Consider the following 21,176-nt stretch of genomic DNA (forward strand, 5'->3'; position numbering starts at 1 on the left):
CTCCAGGAGTCTGACTTTCAAACACCTGAGTGGTTTAATTACCACTTTGTGATACGACTTTGGCATGGTCAGTCCGGTACAAGGAGCCACATCTAGCAGTCCAACTGAGGAGAAGGAAGCAAGGGAATGAGAAAGAAACAAATGTGCCACCTCCAGGTAAATGTCTACAGGAATTGGGAGGCTACGTCAACCTCTTTAAAAAGTCAAGGGTCTAAGTGAAATTTCATGTAGAAGACAATGGGGAGTTCACCACAGAGTTTATGATGGCGGGTATCTCACAAGGAAAGAAATCCCCAGGTTGCTCTAGAGACTAGGCCCACCCAGTCCCTGTTACCTCCAATACGATCCCGAAAGGGCTGGTAGGTTTTGTAAAGACTGAAAGCTCCTCGAAGGCAGGGATCATGCCTACTAATCAATCGTATTTACTGAGTGCTTACTGTGTGCACAGCACTGTACTAAGTGCTTGGGAAGTACAAGTTGGCAACATATAGAGACAGTCCCTACCCAACAGTGGGCTCAAATGCTCTGCCTCTCCGCCAAGCTAGCTCTCTTCCTCCCTTCAAGGCCCTGCTGAGAGCTCACCTCCTCCAGGAGGCCTTCCCAGACTGAGCCCCTTCCTTCCTCTCCCCCTCGTCCCCCTCTCCATCCCCCCATCTTACCTCCTTCCCTTCCCCACAGCACCTGTATATATGTATATATGTTTGTACATATTTATTACTCTATTTATTTATTTATTTATTTATTTTACTTGTACATTTCTATCCTATTTATTTTATTTTGTTGGTATGTTTGGTTCTGTTCTCTGTCTCCCCCTTTTAGACTGTGAGCCCACTGTTGGGTAGGGACTGTCTCTATGTGTTGCCAATTTGTACTTCCCAAGCGCTTAGTACAGTGCTCTGCACATAGTAAGCGCTCAATAAATACGATTGATTGATTGATTGATTTAGGAGCAGACGTGTCTGTTGCGGGACCCTGGGAAGGCTTCACTTCTCTGTGCCTCATTTCCCTCACCTGTAAAATGGGGATTAAGAATGTGAGCTTCATGATGGACAGGGATTGTGTCCGACCTGATTAGCTTTTGTCTACCCCAGTGCTTAGAAAAGTGCTTGACACATAGTAAGTGCTTAACAAATATTATTATTATTAAATGCTCTGAGAACTGTAGGCGCTCAATAATTACTATTGATTAAGGTTAGGTATGTCCGCTTTCAGTCTGCCCAGAAGCTTCACTTAAAAGCCAACTGATTTGATCCATGAGAAGCCACACAGCCCCAACAGATATGATCCAAGTCTCAGATCCCATCCCTGAACGCAGCCTATGTTTTGGCAGTTCTGTTCATCTCTGGCAAACAAGCCCAGAAATGATTGTGCCCCTTAAATCCAGTGCAACGGTGAGGGGAGGGGAAAGGGAACCCGGGTGGGAGGTGGAAAGTGCCCCTGTAGATATTAGGCAACTGAGGATTGGATGGATTTGGAGAGAGGGTAAAGAGAAGGGACAGAAAAGGGGACATTTCAGGGGAAAGAATGAAAGAAGGGGGGAAACCAGAAAAAGGGGTGGCGGGGGGTGGGGAGAGATGTGTTTTGCATACTTTAAGTGTCCAATAAATACAATTGGATGACTGTGGGCTGTGAAATGGAATCAGAGCCAAAGAAGGAACTCCTGGGCCAGGGGGTGGGAACAGGGTTTTGACATTCCTTCACTGTTCCTTTTCCTTCTTAGGAGCGACAACTCTCTGAGCAGCCTGTCATTCCATCCAAATACCGTTGGGCACTCCTGGGGGGTGGAATGCACATCAGGGCAACCGGAGGAGGCTAGGTCAACCCAAGATGGACATGGTGCTGATGATACATGGCTCTTTAAGTACTGGGGAACAGTTTGAGGAGACAGCTGGAAGGCTGGCAATGGGATTTCAGCTCTGTTTACTAAAAGAACAGGAGAGCATGTCCAGGCAAGGGAGATGAGAACGTGTTTCAAACTGCTCTCCGTCATTTCCATTTGACTTAACTGTCTCCACCAGGCACGGAGACATTAGCCCTCAGTTGGCCTGCTATGTTCACGGATCTTTGGCTTTTTGCAGATTTGAGGGGCCAAAAACAGCTTAGAGGATAACTGCTGGAGTTCAAGGGTGCCTTCAGATATGAAAAATGTATTCATTTTGTGACACTGAAATGCACACACCCAGATAAACTCCTCAACCACATGTCAGTTGCCAAGGAGCATGCCTGTCCTGGGAATCGGCCCCCTCCCACCCCATCATGCCCCAGATGCCCGACCCAAGGCCAAGATGATGAAATCTCCATGACACTTAGTGAGAAAGAGAGAGAGAGAGAGAGAGAGAGAGAGGGAGAGGGAGGGAGGGAGAGAGTGTGAAAGAGAGAGAGATGTTCTTGGAGGGGAGAAAGGACATAGAGATTTTGCTTTTACTGACTGTTCAAAGGCCAATACTGGAGAAAAAAATACTGCTGGCATAGGCAGCCTTACCTAGGAGGGCCTTCAATTTGATGGTGGACATGGGAAGAATAGGGAAAGGGGTCTCTGAGTGATCCTGGGGTCCTCAGAGAAAGAGGTTCCCTCAGTCAGGGATCCTTTCCTTCCTCCAAGTCCTCCTCCATAGCCCTCCCCTCCTTTTTGGTTTGTTCACATTTTTAAAGCAGCATTATGGGGCTTAAGAGGAAAAGTGGCAGCCCTCCAGACTGCAAGTTCCATATGGGTACTGAAATGTCTACCAGCTTGGTTGTGCGGTACTCTCCCAAGCACTTAGTTCAGTGTACTGCACACAGTAAGCGCTCATTAAATACCACTGATTGACTGCCTTGGCACTCCCGCTCCTTCCCGCCAGCTTCTCCTTCACTGCCGCCAAGCACGCACTTGGCCTTCCCTGGACAACCGGGAAGCCCAGATACACGGATTTGCCACATATTACCCAAGATCCAGATCTCTTTTTCCTTACCCGAGAGCGGTGCACAGGGTTGTCAAAGTCAGTCCCTTCAGGAGCCAGGAGCAGCCATCCACCGTAGATGGGTTTTGCCTAGAAAAGGGGACAGGATAGGTCAGCATCACTTTTTTTTTTTGATCATAGTTTCATTTTTCTGAAGAGTTTTCACATCGATAATTATAATAAAATAATAATTAACAATAACTGTGGTATCTGTTAAGCACACACTATGTCCCAAGCACTGGGGTAGGTACAAGATCGTCTATCTATTCTATTTATTTTATTTTGTTAATATGTTTTGTTTTGTTCTCTGTCTCCCCCTTCTAGACTGTGAGCCCGCTGTTGAGTAGGGACCGTCTCTATATGTTGCCAACTTGTACTTCCCAAGTGTTCAGTACAGTGCTCTGCACACAGTAAGCGCTCAATACGATTGATTGATTGATTGATCATCAGGTCTCATATGAAGCTCACAGTCAAAACAGGAGGGACAATAGGCACCGAATTCTCAATACGCTGATGAGGGAATGGAGGCACAGACAATTCCCAAGGTCACCCAGAAGGTGAGTGACAGAGCCAGGATTAGAACACAGGTCCTCTATCTCCCTAGCCTGGGCTCTCTCCACTAGACAATGCTGCTTCCCTCAATAACCTTATTTAATCCTCAGCATATTCCTGAGGAAGGTACAGATAGCAGATATCCATTTCAGAGATAAGAAACCTGAGGCACAGAGAGGTGAAAAAACATTTGACCAGGGTCACCTAGAAGCCCATGATAGAGATGGAACAACTCAGGTGACTTGCCTTCCGAACTGGGCTCTTTTCCCAAGACCATGTTTGTCCTCTATTAGACAGCAGGCAGGTCAGTCACTTCCTGGTTGGGGAGGGCAGACAGCCATGGAGCATGCGCGTGTGTGCAAACACACACACGAGCACAGAAGCTCTCATGACATGACACACGCTACACTGGCACACGGCTTGTCGTGATGACAGACGGCCACCAATTTGCCAAAATCCGCTCAATTTGGCTCACAGTGGTCTGAACCTACGACATTCTCTGGGTGTCCTGACGCTCCAAATTGCTCCAGAGTCCTGTGAAGTCTGCAAAAGCAACTGGGCTGTTTGATTCAGTGGACGAGGCTTGGAGCCCAAAATAAAAGACTGCATGTAATAATAATAATAGCATTTGCTAAGCACTTACTATTCCCCCATTCAGTCGTATTTATTGAGTTCTTACTGTGTGCAAAGCACTTTTCTCAGCTTTTGGGAGAGTACAATAGAACAATAAACAGGCACATTACTTGCCCACACTATGTGCCAGGCACTGCACTAAGCACTGGGGTGGATACAAGCAAATCACGTGGGACACAGCCCCTGTCCTGCGTGAGGGCTCGGTGTCTCAATCCCCATTTTATAGATGAAGTGACAGCCACAGAGAAGTGAAGTGCCTTACCCAAGGTCCCACGGCAAACAAGTGGCAGAGCCAGCATTCGAACCCAGGCCCGGGCTGCTTATGTACATGTGTTCAGAAAATCTTTCAATCCCAAACCTGCACAGGACAGAGGCCAAGTCAACTAAAGACTGACCACTGGACCACTGGATACTCTATGTGTAGCACGGCACAGCGAATACAGCACAGGCCTGGGGGTCTTAAGGTTATTGGCTCTAACCCCGGCTCCACCACGTGTCTTCCGCGTGATCTTGGGCAAGTCACCTCACTTCTCTGGGCCTCAGTTCCCTCATCTGTAAAATGGGGGTTAAGACTGTGAGCCCCATGTGGGAGATGGACTGTCCAACCCAATTTACTTGTATCCACCCCAGCACTTAGTACAGTGCCCAGTACATAGTAAGTGCTCAACAAAGGGCTCCCAGCCTGAGCCCCCTTTTTCCTCTCCTCCTCCCCATCCCCCCCGCCCTACCTCCTTCCCCACCCCACAGCACTTGTATATATTTGTACAGATTTATTACTCTATTTTACTTGTACATGTTTACTATTCATTTTGTTAATGATGTGCATATAGCTATAATTCTATTTGTTCTGACGATTTTGACACCTGTCTACATGTTTTGTTTTCTGTCTCCCCCTTCTAGACTGTGAGCCCGTTGTTGGGTAGGGACCATCTCTATATGTTGCCGACTCGTACTTCCCAAGTGCTCTGCACACAGTAAGTGCTCAATAAATACAAATGAATAAATGAATGAATGAAATACCATTATTATTATTATTGTTGTTGTTGTTATCCCCCAGAACAGAAGTTTGAGGATGAGAGCCAGGGCACCCATCCCTCCTGAGGAACTCCGATCATGAGTTTTGTGCCAGCCATGAGAGTTCGAGAGAGTTTGGAAGCAGAGTTTGGCATCCCTGGAGCACCAGGTACTCTACCACTCTGCCAGAGCAACATACTGCTGAGAAAATCCAATCCATCAATGGCTTTTATTGAGTGTCTGTGTGCACAGCATTGTACTTTATGCTTGGGAGAGTGCAAGAGAAGCAAAACACATGCTCCTTGTCATCAAGAAGCTTACACTCTTATGTGAAACTGTGGGCCACCTCTAGGGCTTTGTGAATCAGACAAAATTGCACCAGACTCGGTGCTTAAGGAGGTTAGGCCCATGTGGGGCCAAACTGATCCAGTCCAGTTCACAGGTTCGGTGTGGGGAGAGAGGGGTTTAAGGAGTGAAAGTGGTAGTTATCCTCTGGTTCAGGGACAAAACTGTCTGCAGTGATGCCGCATCTGGAAGTGTGAGCGTCTGAGAGAATCTCTGGCGCACTTGTACGCTTTTCCCAGAAAAATTCAGTAGTGCACCCGAGACAGCCCTGGCAAGTAATCACACTCAGAAAGGGAGATGGATGGGGTACATTAGTAGGGGTGCGGGGGAGTAAAAAAAAAAAACAGAGAGTCAAGATTCTGTGTGAACTCAAGTCACCCCATGAATGGATCAAACCCTTGGGGCCGGGGAGTATAGATGGGCCATGTGGTGTGCTGAAAAGGGAAGGGGGGGTGGTGATATAGCAGCCCTGATTTCCTACTGAGAAACAAGGCCTGCTGGATATCCATTTGCCAGGAAAACACACCCTGAGGGTAGCACCTAGTTCCCCTCCCCGTTTAGGCTGAAAGCAGGGAATGTAAATATATGCACAAACACGGGCTGAGGATGCTTAAACTCACGCCGTAGTTGGAAAGATATGAGCTAGAGAGGAGAAAGATTAAATCAGGAAAGTCTCTTGTGGGAGGTAGGGTTTCAGCAGGGCTTTGACTATGCGGACAGTTCAATTATAAATTATTCATTGATAGTAATGTCTCTCTCCCCCTCCAGACCGTAAGCTCGTTGGGGGCAGGGAAGGGGCCTGCTAATTCTGCTGTACTTTACTCTCCCAAGTGCTTAATAAAGTGCATTATAAATTATTCATTCATAGTAATGTCTCTCTCCCCCTCCAGACTGTAAGCTCGTTAGGGGCAGGGAAGGGGCCTGCTAACTCTGGTGTACTTTACTCTCCCAAGTGCTTAATAAAGTGCATTATAAATTATTCATTGATAGTAATGTCTCTCTCCCCCTCCAGACTGTAAGCTCGTTGGGAGCAGGGAAGGGACCTGATAATTCTGCTGTACTTTACTCTCCCAAGTGCTTAATAAAGTGCATTATAAATTATTCATTCATAGTAATGTCTCTCTCCCCTTCCAGACTGTAAGCTCGTTGGGGGCAGGGAAAAGGCCTGCTAATTCTGCTGTACTTTACTCTCCCAAGTACTTAATAAAGTGTATTGTAAATTATTCATTGACAGTAATGTCTCTCTCCCCCCTCCAGACTGTAAGCTCGTTGGGAGCAGGGAAGGGGCCTGCTAATTCTGTTGTACTTTACTCTCCCAAGTGCTTAATAAAGTGTTCTGCACATAGTAAGCACTCAATAAATACCACTGTTTGACACTGGTAGTTATGGCCTTATAGGTGTGAAACAAGAGGGAGTTTCAAGCAGGAGGAAGAGTGTGAGCCTGGGATCAGAGGTGGGAAAGTCAACAATGAGGCACAGTAGGAAGGTTGGCTTGGGAGAGACAGAGTTTGAGCTGCGGTGCAGTGGGATAAGAGTTCATTCATTCAATCGTATTTATTGTGCACTTACTGTGTGCAGAACACTGTACTAAGCGCTTGGGAAGTACAAGTCGGCAACACATAGAGACGGTCCCTACCCAACAGCGGGTTCACAGTCTGGAAGGGGGAGACAGACAACAAAATAAGGAAAGTCCACGGTGCCACAGGAGAAGCAGCATTGGCTTAGCGTAAAGAGCACCAGCTTGGGAGTCAGAGGATGTGGGGTTCTAATCTCTGCCACTTGTCTGCTGTGTGACCTTGGGCAAGCCACTTAACTTCTCTGTGCCTCAGTGACCTCATCTGTAAAATGGGGATTAAGACTGGGAGCCCCACGTGGGACAACTTGATTACCTTGTATCTACTCCAGTGCTTAGAACAGTGCTTGGCACACAGTAAACACTTAAATACCATAACTATTATTATTATTATTATGTAAATGCAATGTTTAAAGGTTTCTACCTGATGCAGGGAGAAGTGGATAGCTATGAAGGTTTCTGAAAAACACAGTAAACACTTAAATACCATAACTATTATTATTATTATTTAAAGGCAATGTTTAAAGGTTTCTACCTGATGCAGGGAGAAGTGGATAGCTACTGAAGGTTCCTGAAAGACACACATACACACACATACGTACAAGGAGACATTTTTAGAAAACTGATCGTAGCAAGAGTGAAGTAAGGACCAGAGAGGGGAGAAACCAGAGGAAAAGAAGCCAGTGAAGAGGTTGATATAGTAGTCTAGTCGGGATTTGACAAGTGCCCGCATCAGTGAGGGGGCTGTTTCGGTAGAGATACAGGGGTGGATCTAGACTGTGAGCCCACTGTTGGGTAGGGACCTTCTCTATATGTTGCCAACTTGTACTTCCCAAGTGCTTAGTACAGTGCTCTGCACACAGTAAGCGTTCAATAAATACGACTGAATGAATGAATGAATCTGGGAAATGTTGTAGAGGGAAAAACCAGCAGGATTTGCTAAGAGGCTGAATGTGACAGTGAAAGAGAATGAGGACTCAGTGATTATATCAAGGTTGTGAACTTCAGAGAAGTGAAAATGGTGGTGGTGTCCACGGTGATGGGAAACTTAGCTGGAGGAGGGGATTTAAAGGGGCCCCCGGGACACGCGTGTGGAGATGTCCTGGATGCAAGAGGGAATGAGAGATTGTGCAGTGAAGGAATTCCAAATAGACTTCTAGGCAAACTTCAAGCTATGAGCCAAAGTCTCTTCCAACTCTGAGAATGGGTGCTTGGATACAACCAGGACTCCCAAAATATTCTTGCCTACACTTCAACCTTACTGTTCTTTTCCACTGAGTCCCGGCTTTAGCCAACTGCAGCTGGAAGCTGACGATGAATGAAAGAACCAAACACACAGATGAGAAAAATATGGGCAGGTGCAAAGAACACCTGAACCCTCGTCAGGTCAGTAGACACATGTAGAATGCTTAGTTATAAAAGAGAACTGGGATGGGGGGGTGGGGAGCAAAAAGGGACAGATGACTGAAGGAAGAACAAGAAGAAAGGGCCCAATCACAACCCACAGATAGAAAAAGAAGGTAAATACTATAGTCAGCTGGACTGTAGAGTCTTCTGGCTCTGTAATCTGGAGGATGAGCATTAAAGTGCCTCACTGTCTCTAGTTGTATAATTATAGCACTCCTAACCCTGCAAAGCTAGGACACTTTAGCCATCTTACTTGATAGGTTAGTATCCAGTGCTTACAACGGTGCTTTGCACGTAGTAAGCGCTTAATAAATGCCATTATTATCATTAGTTTTTCCCAAACAGCCCTAGGGTTTAAAGAAGAAAAAAAATTCCCACCTTCCCTACACAAGTATCTCCCTTCCCTCGCCTCCAACCCCAAACCGAAACATACACATGCACATTCATACACCCTGATGACACTTACAGCTACAATAAAAGTGCCCACAGCTGGCCATACCGGTTGTCATCTTGATGATAATGGAAAACACAAGTAGGAAAAACCAGAAACACAACCCAGGCTTGTTAAACTCCAAGGCCAGTGTATTTGCTCATGGGCTTAAGTGCTGAGGTTTAAAAGAACAAGCTGAGAAATGAAAAGGAACACCACAAAATTACACATCACACCCCCCTCCCAAACACATGGAGGGCATCCATTTAAGCCCACAATGTAGGCACTGGGGTCAGATTTAACTGGCTCTCAATTTTAAAAAGACCCCATTAAAAGATATACTCTGAGGGCACAGGACATTCCGCTCTGGCCTCATAGTTCAGACACACCTCATTCAGGTTCCTGGTTTATGACTGATTCCCACAAAGAAACCATCAACACGGTACACCTTTTCCACAACTGCTTACGAAAACCCAACAATGTCCTAATCTCCTCCTCTTTCCCTCCTGTTTGCTGGTGGGGCTAAAAATAATAATAGTAATTGTGGTATTTGTTAAGTGCTTATTTTGTGCTGAGCCTGTGCTAAGCACTGCGATAGATATAAGATAATCAGTGTGGGCAGGGAACGTATCTACCAACTCTGTTACACTGTAATCTCCAAAGTGCTTAGTGCAGTGCTCTGCATACAGGAAGCCCTTTAGACTGTAAACCCACTGCGGGCAAGGATTGTCTCTCTATTGCTGTACTTTCCAAGCGCTCAATAAATACAACTGAATGAATAAATACAATTGATTGACTGAGCACAGCCTTGTTCCGCACAGGGACAAGTGGAAAGAACAAGTATTTAATCCCCCTTTTATGGATGAGAAAACTGAAGCACAGAAAGATTAAGTGACTTGCCCAAAGTCACGCAGCAGGCAAATAGCTGAGCTGAGATTAGAACCCACATTTCCTGATTCCCAGTCCTGTGCTCTTTCCTTCAGATCACACTGCTAAGATCAGAGGAGCTCCAAGGTCTGAATTCTTTGGGCCCTGAAACTAAAATGGAAGTTGCAAGAGGCCTTGTTGAGAGGATTTCCTGTCCTTCTGAAGTCTCCTCTGGACTCACCATTGAACATCGCACTTCTTCCTTTCAGCAGCAACATCCTGGCCGTTAGCTGTGCGTACTCCACCCAACCTTCCCCGGAGCACCAGCTTGGGAGTTGGAGGATGTGGGTTCTAATCCCGGCTCCGCCACTTGTCTGCTTTGTGACCTTGGGCAAGCCACTTAGCTTCTCAGTTACCTGATCTGGAAAATGGGGGTTAAGACTGAGCCCCACGTGGAAAAACCTGATTACCGTGTATCTACCCCAGTGCTTAGAACAGTGCTTGGGACATAGTAAGCACTTAAATACTGCAATTATTATTATTATGCCTCATCCCTGTCACTGTTCCACTCACGACTCTGGCCTGATAGTTGAATACACTTCTCTTCCCCTACCCTCCGACCTCTCTCACCGTTTTCTCTTTCCCCTCCTTCTCCCCCAAATCTACCCCTTGAAGATCTAGGCTGCACCAAAGTGGGCCTTCGCCAACTAGGATAGCCGGGGAGAGAAAAGAAGGAAGTTCGGCTTACACGATGCTGTCAAGGTGGCATGGCTCGGAAATTTAAAGACCTCTAGACAAACACCTCATTACCACCAGCTAAGACAGCACCAAAAAGACCTTAACAACCACACGGCCCTAAGCTTCTCACTGTCTGTGAGAGGAAGGGAAATTGTGTGTGCATATATGTGTTTGGGGAGGGGGAGAAGGGAAGGAAAAGAAGGAAGGAAAACAGGGTTTTTTCCAGGCTTCCTAGATGGTTCAACTAAAGTCTTCCCGTTCCCTTCAGCTGCCATCATCCTCCGAGTCCATCTGGTTGCCTTCTGGAGTGGAGGGCACATATAATTTTCCCACATTCTGCGGTTATGAAAATGAGAAAAATGGTGGTGTGGGGGGTGCCTTATACAGTGACTGATACATAATGAATGATTAACAAATACTATTAAAAAAAGGAAGCTTGTTGTGGGCAGGGAATGTGTCTTTCAACTCGGTTGTATAGTACTCTCCCCAGCACTCAGCACAGTGTTTTGCATTTATTGAGTATTTACTGTGTGCAGCACACTGTGCTAAGTGATTGGGAGACTAACAAAGTTGGTAGATACATCCCCTGCCCACGTGGAGTTGGAGTTTGGAGTTCCTTGATGCTCCCCTCCCCATTTCCCAAAGAAACAAAGGAGCAAGGTGCAATGTCCCATCCCATCATGGGACACAGGCCCTACTGAGAGCTCACCTCCTCCAGGAGGCCTTCCGAGACTAAGCTCCTTCCTCTCCCCCTCGTTCCCCTCTCCATCCCCCCAATCTTACCTCCTTCCCTTCCCCACAGCACCTGTATATATGTATATATGTTTGTACATATTTATTACTCTATTTATTTTACTTGCACATATCTATTCTATTTATTTTATTTTGTTAGTATGTTTGATTTTGTTCTCTGTCTCCCCCTTTTAGACTGTGAGCCCACTGTTGGGTAGGGACTGTCTCTATATGTTGCCAACTTGTACTTCCCAAGCACTTAGTACAGTGCTCTGCACACAGTAAGCGCTCAATAAACACAATTGATTGATTGATCGATCTAGCAGTGGCCAAACAAACTGTATTTACTGAGCACTTACTATAACAAGAATAATAATGATGGTATTTGTTAAGCGCTTACTATGTACAAAGCACTGTTCTAAGCGCTGGGGGGGAAACAAGGTGATCAGGTTGTCCCATGGGGGGCTCACAATCTTAATCCCCATTTTCCAGAGGAGGTAACTGAGGCTCAGAGAAGTTAAGTGACTTGCACAAAGTCACACAGCTGGCAAGCGGCAGAGCCAGGATTTGAACCCATGACCTCTGACTCCAAAGCCCGTGCTCTTTCCCCTGAGCCACGCTGCTTCTCTGAGCCACACAGAGCACTGTACTAAGTGCTTGGGAGAGTACAATACAGCAGAGTTGATGGACATGATACCTGCCCACAAAGAGTTTCCTGTCTAGAGGGGGTGACGGACAATTATATAACCAAATTACATAAATAAGTAAATAATACACATAAGTGCTGAACAGGGACTTTTGACCACAACAAACTCTGACAAGTGACTTTCCCTCAGCTGAGGCCCAAGTGGTCACAGGTGACTTTCGGGTCAGCATTTTACTTAAATTTATTTTCATTCATTCAATCGTATTTATTGAGCGCTTACTCTGTGCAGAGCACTGTACTAAGCTCTTGGGAAGTACATATAGAGACGGCCCCTACCCAACAACGGTCCCTACGGTCTAGAAGGGGGAGACAGAAAACAAAACATGCAGGTGTCAAGTCATCAGAATAAATAGAAGTACAGCTAGATGCACATCATTAACAAAATAAAATAAATAGAATAGTAAATATGTACAAGTAAAATAAATAGAGTAATTAATCTGTACAAACATATATACAGGTGCTGTAAGGAGGGGAAGGAGGTAGGGCAGGGGGGATAAATTTATTCATTTATTTTAAGCTTACAGCCCCACAGACAGCCCAGTCCCAGGCCAGACAGATGGTCAGATTTCAAAAGCCTTGTAAGTAAAAAACACTTAACTCACTAATGCATAAAAGCCACCTTAACTTAATATGGTGCTCTGCACATAGCAGGCACTCAATAAATACCACTGGTGGACAAGACCAACCTCCAGCCCATGAGGGAAACAGAGAGCAAAACAAATAAAATCAGCATCTGTCCTTCACCCTGGACCATGTGGAGAAGCAGCGTGGCCTATGGACAGAGCATGTGTGTACCTGGGCAAGTCACTTTACTTCTCTGTGCCTCAGTTACCTCATCTGTAATATGGGGATTAAGACAGTGAGCCCTACGTGGGACAGGGACCATGTCCAACCTGATTATCTTGTATTTATCCCAGAGCTTAGAATGGTGACTGGAAAGAGTAAGTGCTTAATACCAATTATTATTATTACCATTCAAGGTGAGAAGTTCAGTTCCCATTATGAAGAATGTGGGACACGTTACAGGGAAGGAGGGAGACGAGACATTCAGTTTCCACTACGAAGAACATGGGACGTGTTATAGGGAAGGAGGGAGCCATCTGGAGAGAAAGCCTCAAAACTGAACCAGGTGAGATGCTGTCAGACACTTAGGGTAACAGATTTAAGGGGATGAGGGGGAAATGTAGAAGAGATTGAGGGCACTCGAAAAGCTTGAACTTTCTGGAGTAGAAAGAAGTCATTCCCAAATCATTTATGGGGGGGATGCAGAGGACAAAGTTACCATCATGACCAATACTCTTAATCATAAGCAATAAGGTCACCATCATGATTGATAACCTTAATCATAAGCCTCCATTAAGGGCCCATCTCTTCATAGCCCTCCAAATTCCCTGCTTCCCCCAATCTCCCGCACCTAATGATCTTGCCAGGTTCTTCATCGTCAAAACTGAAGCCATCGGGTGCTTTGTTCCTAACATCTCCCCTGCTCCTCTCCAGCTCCTCCTTCCTGCTACCCCCTCTTCAATTCTCCCATCCTTCCAAGTGGTATCTCAAGAAAAGATTGCTCTCCTCTCAAAATCTAACCTCTCCACCTGCATCTCCATCCCCATCTCTTCACACCTTATCAAAACAGTTGCCCTCTCCCTTCTCTCCTGGACCACAATCTTCAACGCACTTTCCAGGGGCTCCTTCCAGGCTTTCAAACATTCCCAAGTATCCACCATCTTAAAAAACACAACACACCTCCCTCAACCCCAGGGCACCCTCCAATTTGCACCCCATCTTCCTCCTACTTCTTCCTTTCCAACTCCTTGAGCAAGTTGTTTACAACTGCTGCCTCCAGTTCTTCTCATCTAATTCACTCCTTTACCTCCTGCAATCTGATTTCCATCCCCTTCATTCCACAGAATCAACCCAATCTAAGGTCACCAGTGACTTCGTACTTGCCAAGTCTAATGGCCTCTATTCCATCTTAGTCCTCCTCAACTTTAATGTTTGAAACTGTGGACAACCCATTCCCTTGAAAACATTACCTAACCTCGGTTTCACAGACACTGTCCTCTCCCGGTTCTCCTCCAATCTTTCTGATTGCTCCTTTTCAGTCCCTTTGGAAGGCTCCTTCTCGGCCTCCCACCGCCTAACCGTGGGGGTCCCCTCAAGGTTCATTTCTGGGTCCCCTTCTATTCTCCATCTACATCCACTCGCTTGGAAAACTCACCCACTCCCATGGCTTCAACCACCATCTCTACGCGGATGATTTCCACGTCTACATCTCCAGCTCTGACCTCTCTCCTTCTCTGCAGTCTCCAATTTTCTTCTACCTTTGGGACATTGCTACCTGGATGTCCCATAGACACCTCGAACTCAACATGTGCAAAACAGAACTCTACATCTTCCCACCCAAACCCTATCATCCCCCATGATTTTCCCATCTCTGTAGACAGCACCACCACCCTTCCTGTCTCAAAAATCAGTAACCCTGGCATTATCCTTGACTCCTCTCTCAATCCTTCCACCCATTCAATGTCACCAAATCCAATTCGTTCTATCAATTGGATTTACTGAGCACTCACTGTGCAAAGCACCACATTAAGTGCTTGGGAGCATACGATATAAGAGAGTCCACAATTAACTTAAAGTCTAGAGTTGTGAAGGTTCTATCTCTAGAATCTGCCCTTTCCACTCCCTTCGAACTGTTATCATGCTGATCCAATCACTTATATCCCGCACCCTAACTCCTGCATCAGCCTCCCCACTGACCTTCCTGCTTCCTGACTCTCCCCTCTTCCGTTCTTAATTCACCCTCTCTAGACTGTAAACGGATTGTAGGCAAGAAATGTGTCTTTATGCTATACTGTACTCTCCGAAGTGCTTAGTACAGTGCTCTGAACACAGTACATGCTCAATAAATATAACTGACCAACTCGGCTGCCTGGATCATTTTTCTACAAAAAATTCAGTCCCTGTTTCCCCACTCCTCAAGAAACCTCGTGGCTGTCCACCTACCTCTGCATCGAAAGAAATTCTTTTAAAGCACTCAATCAGCTCTCCCCCTTTGACCCTACTTAACATCCTTGTAAAACTCAGCTCACACACTTCACTCCTCAAATGCCAACCTACTCAGAGCACCTCCATCTCACCTATCTCACTGCGTCCCCCTAGCCCATGCCCTCCTTTAGGCCTGGAACCCCTCCCCCCTTCAAATACACCAGACTACCATTCTTCCCTCCTTCAAATCCATCCTAAAAATCACATCTCTTCCAAGAGGCCCTCCCTAACTAAGCATTTTTTCCCCTACTTGTTCTCCCTTCTGCATCACCTATGCACTTGGATCTCTTTAATCACTAATAGTAACCCCATCCTTCACACTTACGTACAAATCCTTACACTCTGTCATTTCCCCTATCTATATTTAAGTGTCTGCCTCCTCCTCAAGATTGTAAGCTCTGTGTGGGCATGGGCAGATCTAAAAAGTCTACTGTATTGTACTCTCCCATGTGCTTAGCATAGTGCTCTGCACATAGTAAGTTCTCAGGAAGTACCACTGATTGAGTCAACCATCCTGGGTTCTAATTCTGGTTCTACCACTTGGATGTTGTGTGACCTTAGGAAAGTCACAACTTCCCTGAGCCTCAGTTTTCTCTTCTATAAAATGGGAATTAAAACTCAAAAAAAATTCACAAAGAATACAAAAATTTCAGTCGATGTTTCCCCACTCCTCAAGAAACCTCCAGTGGCTGTCCATCCACCTCTGCATCAAAAGCAATTCTTTTAAAGCACTCAATCAGCTCTCCCCCTTTGACCTTACTTAACATCCTTGTAAAACTCAGCTCACACACTTCACTCCTCAAATGCCAACCTACTCAGAGCACCTCCATCTCACCTATCTCACTGCGTCCCCCTAACCCATGCCCTCCCTTAGGCCTGGAACCCCCTCCCCCTTCAAATATAGCAGACCACCATCCTCCCTCCTTCAAATCCATCCTAAAAATCACATCTCTTCCAAGAGGCCCTCCCTAACTAAGCATTTATTTCCCCTACTCGTTCTCCCTTCTGCATCACCTATGCACTTGGATCTCTTTAATCACTAATAGTAACCCCATTCTTCGCACTTACGTACAAATCCTTACACTCTGTTATTTCCCCTATCTATATTTAAGTGTCTGCCTCCTCCTCAAGATTGTAAGCTCCGTGTGGGCAGGGGCAGATCTAAAAACTCTACTGTATTGTACTCTCCCACGTGCTTAGTATAGTGCTCCGCACATAGTAAGTTCATCGTGCTCTGCACATAGTAAGTTCTCAGTAAGTACCACTGATTGAGTCAACCATCCTGGGTTCTAATTCTGGTTCTACCACTTGGATGTTGTGTGACCTTGGGAAAGTCACAACTTCCCTGAGCCTCAGTTTTCTCTTCTATAAAATGGGGATTAAAATTCAAAAAAATTCACAAAGAATACAAAAAATTCAGTCGATGTTTCCCCACTCCTCAAGAAACCTCCAGTGGCTGTCCATCCACCTCTGCATGCAAAGAAATTCTTTTAAAGCACTCAATCAGCTCTCCCCCTTTGACCTTACTTAACATCCTTGTAAAACTCAGCTCACACACTTCACTCCTCAAATGCCAACCTACTCAGAGCACCTCCATCTCACCTATCTCACTGCGTCCCCCTAGCCCATGCCCTCCCTTAGGCCTGGAACCCCCTCCCCCTTCAAATATAGCAGACCACCATCCTCCCTCCTTCAAATCCATCCTAAAAATCACATCTCTTCCAAGAGGCCCTCCCTAACTAAGCATTTATTTCCCCTACTCGTTCTCCCTTCTGCATCACCTATGCACTTGGATCTCTTTAATCACTATTAGTAACGCCATCCTTCGCACTTACGTACAAATCCTTACACTCTGTCATTTCCCCTATCTATATTTAAGTGTCTGCCTCCTCCTGAAGACTGTAAGCTCCGTGTGGGCAGAGACAGATCTAAAAATCTACTGTATTGTACTCTCCCACGTACTTAGTATAGTACTCTGCACATAGTAAGTTCTCAATAAGTACCACTGATTGAGTCAGACACCCTGGGTTGTGATTCTGGTTCTGCCACTTGGGATGTTGTGTGACCTTGGGAAAGTCACAACTTCCCTGAGCCTCAGTTTTCTCTTCTATAAAATGGGAATTAAAATTCAAAAAAATTCACAAAAAATACAGAAAATTCAGTCCACGTTTCCCCACTCCTCAAGAAACCTCCAGTGGCTGTCCATCCACCTCTGCATCCAAAGAAATTCCTTTAAAGCACTCAATCAGCTCTCCCCCTTTGACCTTACCTAACATCCTTGTAAAACTCAGCTCGCATACTTCACTCCTCAAATGCCAACCTACTCTGTGCATTTGAGCCCCATGAGGGCCAGGGGCTGTGTCCAACCTGATCGTCTGGATAGAGCACGGGCTTGGGACTCAGAAGATCCAGGTTCTAATTCTGGCTCTGCCACTTGTCTGCTCTGTGACCTTGGGCAAGTGACTTTACTTTTCTATGCCTCTTTACCTCACCTGTAAAATGGAGATTGAGACCGTGAGCCCCTCGTGGGACACAGACAGGGTCCAACCCGATTTACTTGTGTCTACCCCCGCGCTGAGTACGGTGCCTGGCACAAAGTGCTTAACAAATACCATAATTATTACCATCATCTACCCCCGCGCTTAGTGTGTGGCTTAACATCGCATCACAAAAATTCTTACTACTAATAATTTTGCCACAGACCAACAACCAGCCAGTCAACTAATAGGGCCAGGGACAGCAAACGTCTGTCAGGGCGAACAGAGCAGGTCACAGAAAGAACTGAGGGGCTCAGGGCAATCCCACAACATACGGGTTCCTTTAAGCAGGGTTGAAAGATCTCATTCCAAGCCGTGCTACTGCCTCCATTAAAACCCTCTCTGAGGAAAAATTCAAATTAGTCACAGAGCAAGATTCATGGGCACTTCTGTGGGTGGGTAATCCATTTAGGCTGACAGACAAGTGACTGTGAAGTCTCCAGCCTCAGGGAAGTTTCTTGGGGGTCTAAAATGTTTTTTGGCCACTTAGGCAAAAAAAAAAGAAGAAAAAGAAAATTATATTTAAGGTCCAGGCTGGAGTTAAGTGCCCCTTTGGTGGATGATTCAAGGGAAGATCTATGGGCAGAATGTGTGTAAAATACAGTAAGTATTTCTTTTGTGGTTTCGAGAGTGGTTTTTTTGCAAAGAGCAGTTTCTGTGGCAACTTCTCCACATTAACAAATGGCCTATTGCTTCATATTTCCAACCTAAGAGAATGAAAAACAATGTCTCTGAATCAGCCGCCCTGACATTTTTATGGGCTTATAAATCCTGCGTCACCCAGTGTCCCTTCCTTGCCTTTCCTGGGATATTTAAATGGAAGACGGGAAAAGGCATCGAAGTGCGAGTGTCTGTAAGAGCGTCTGTGTACATTTCCAAGTCCGGTCTCAAACCTGAACCCTACTAAGTTCCCACTCCCTCCGCGGACCACCCAGATGGAAGGTGGGATCTGTTCTAATGCTAAGACCATCTCGTCTCCCCACAGAGAACAACTTATAGCGTCTTCCAGAACCCCTTGCTGGGGTAGCCTGCTTTACTGCCCAAGGCCCTGGAGAAAAAGAACCAAAAGAGCAGGAGTAATAATAATAATAATGATGGCATTTATTCATTCATTCAATCGGATTTACTGAGCGCTTACTGTGTGCGGATCACTGTACTAAGCGCTTGGAAAGTACAAGTTGGCAGCATATAGAGACAGTCCCTACCCAACAGCAGGCTCACAGTCTAGAAGGGGGAGACAGACAACAAAATAAGATATATTAACAAAATTAAATAGAATAAATATGTACAAATAGAATAAATATGTACAAAGTAAGCGCTTACTATGTGCAAAGCACTGTTCTAAGCGCTGGGGATTACAAGGTGATCAGGTTGTCCCACAAGGGGCTCACAGTCTTCATCCCTATTTTACAGATGAGGGAACTGAGGCCCAGAGAAGTTAAGTGACTTGCCCAAAGTCACACAGCTGACAACTGGCGGAGCCGGAATTTGAACTCATGACCTCTGACTCCAAAGCCCGGGCTCTTTCCACTGAGCCATGCTGCTTCTCAGCAGATTAAGTCCTTGTCTGCATGGCCTGTCATAAGAATTATAATAATAATGATGGCATTTGTTAAGCGCTTACTGTGTGTCAAACACTGTTCTAAACGCTGGGATAGATACAAACTAATCAGGTTGGACAAAGTCCTGTCCCACACGGGGCTCACTGCCTTAATCCCCATTTTTCAGATGAGGTAACTGAGGCCCAGAGAGGTCAAATGACTTGCCCACGGTCACACAGCAGACAACTACTGGAGCCAGGATTACATTCATTCATTCGATTGTATTTATTGAGCGCTTACTGTGTGCAGAGCACTGTATTAAGCGCTTGAGAAGTACAAGTTGGCAACATATAGAGATGGTCCCCGCCCAACAGTGGGCTCACAGTCTAGAAGCCCAGGTCCTTCTGATTCCCAAGCCCGTGCTCTATCCACTAGGCCACGATGCTTCTCAAAAGACAGGCAGTGGGCGGGAGGAGAAAAAGGGCAGTATTGCCTAATGGAAAGAGCATGGCCTAAGACTCAGAAGACCTGGTTTCGAATCTCACCTCTGCCACCTGTCTGCTGTGTGACCTTGGGCAATTCACTTAACTTCTCTGTGCCTTAGTTACCTCATTTGTAAAATGGGGATTAAGACTGTGACTCCAAGATGCCTTGGGCAGGGACTGTGTCCAACCTGATTTGCTTGTTTCCACTCCACGGCTTAGTAAGCACTTAAATACCATTATCATTATTGTTGTTATTATTATTCAGGGTCCTGCATTAAGGCAGGGGTATGGACTAGGTGACCTGTCAAGGCCCTTCTAGACTGTGAGCCCGCTGTTCGGTAGGGACCGTCTCTATATGTTGCCAACTTGTACTTCCCAAGCGCTTAGTACAGTGCTCTGCACACAGGAAGCGCTCAATAAATATGATTTCTAGACTGTGAGCCCGCTGTTGGGTAGGGACTGTCTCTATATGTTGCCAACTTGGACTTCCCAAGCACTTAGTACAGTGCTCTGCACACAGTAAGCGCTCAATAAATACGATTTCTAGACTGTGAGCCCGCTGTTGGGTAGGGACCGTCTCTAGATGTTGCCAACTTGGACTTCCCAAGCGCTTAGTACAGTGCTCTGCACACAGTAAGCGCTCAATATGATTTCTAGACTGTGAGCCCACTGTTGGGTAGGGACCGTCTCTAGATGTTGCCAACTTGGACTTCCCAAGCGCTTAGTACAGTGCTCTGCACACAGTAAGCGCTCAATAAATACGATTTCTAGACTGTGAGCCCGCTGTTGGGTAGGGACCATCTCTAGATGTTGCCAACATGGACTTCCCAAGCGCTTAGTACAGTACTCTGCACACAGTAAGCGCTCAATAAATATGATTTCTAGACTGTGAGCCTGCTGTTGGGTAGGGGCCGTCTCTAGATGTTGCCAACTTGGACTTCCCAAGCGCTTAGTCCAGTGCTCTGCACACAGGAAGCGCTCAATAAATACGGTTTCTAGACTGTGAGCCTGCTGTTGGGTAGGGACCGTCTCTAGATGTTGCCAACTTGGACTTCCCAAGCGCTTAGTACAGTGCTCTGCACACAGGAAGCGCTCAATAAATACGATTTCTAGACTGTGAGCCCGCTGTTGGGTAGGGACCGTCTCTAGATGTTGCCAACTTGGACTTCCCAAGCGCTTAGTCCAGTGCTCTGCACACAGTAAGCGCTCAATAAATATGACAATGAATGAATGAATGGGAGAAAGAGCTGGGCCTCACTCACTTCCCCCGGACTCTTTTCCCTGTTTCCTTCCTTCCCAGACCAACCCAAAGGAATCCGCTCTCGTCCCCTTGGTTAAAAATCTGTTCTCCCTCCTAGACTCTTGTCGTGACTATTCACCGCCCACAGGTCATCGAGACCTACACAAGGATGCTCAAAATAACAGGGAAGTCAAGGCACTACCCCCAAACGGGAGGCATCCAAGAAAGCCAGTCAAAACAAAAAGCAAGGGGAGAGAAAAAGAGAGAGAGCTACTCAGCAGTGTGAGATATGGGGTCATCTGGAAATCAGAGGATGGGAAGGAAAACAGCTTCAGAAAAACTCCAGGGAGGAGGAAGGGGCACGGAGGATGGAGCAGGCGGTTGAAACT

The 21,176-nt window shown here is 46.1% G+C and overlaps 1 protein-coding gene across 8 annotated transcripts in view; it reads right to left on the minus strand.

The window, feature by feature from the left end:
* The window catches only part of LOC119942831 (myosin phosphatase Rho interacting protein), a 253,516-nt gene that overhangs the window by 215,234 nt on the left and 17,106 nt on the right, over window positions 1–21,176 (minus strand). For 4 of the 8 annotated variants that reach the window (XM_038763814.1, XM_038763811.1, XM_038763808.1 and 1 more), the window contains exons 2-3: window positions 7,592–7,627; window positions 2,952–3,029 (exon numbers count right to left, since the gene is read on the minus strand). In XM_038763814.1, the coding sequence (XP_038619742.1) occupies window positions 2,952–3,029; window positions 7,592–7,627 (114 nt within the window). The remainder of the gene's footprint in view (window positions 1–2,951; window positions 3,030–7,591; window positions 7,628–21,176) is intronic. The other 4 variants (XM_038763815.1, XM_038763816.1, XM_038763813.1 and 1 more) reach the window with 1 other exon arrangement.

This window comes from Tachyglossus aculeatus, chromosome 21 (assembly GCF_015852505.1).
Source record: "Tachyglossus aculeatus isolate mTacAcu1 chromosome 21, mTacAcu1.pri, whole genome shotgun sequence".
NCBI classification, from domain to species: Eukaryota; Metazoa; Chordata; class Mammalia; order Monotremata; family Tachyglossidae; genus Tachyglossus; species Tachyglossus aculeatus.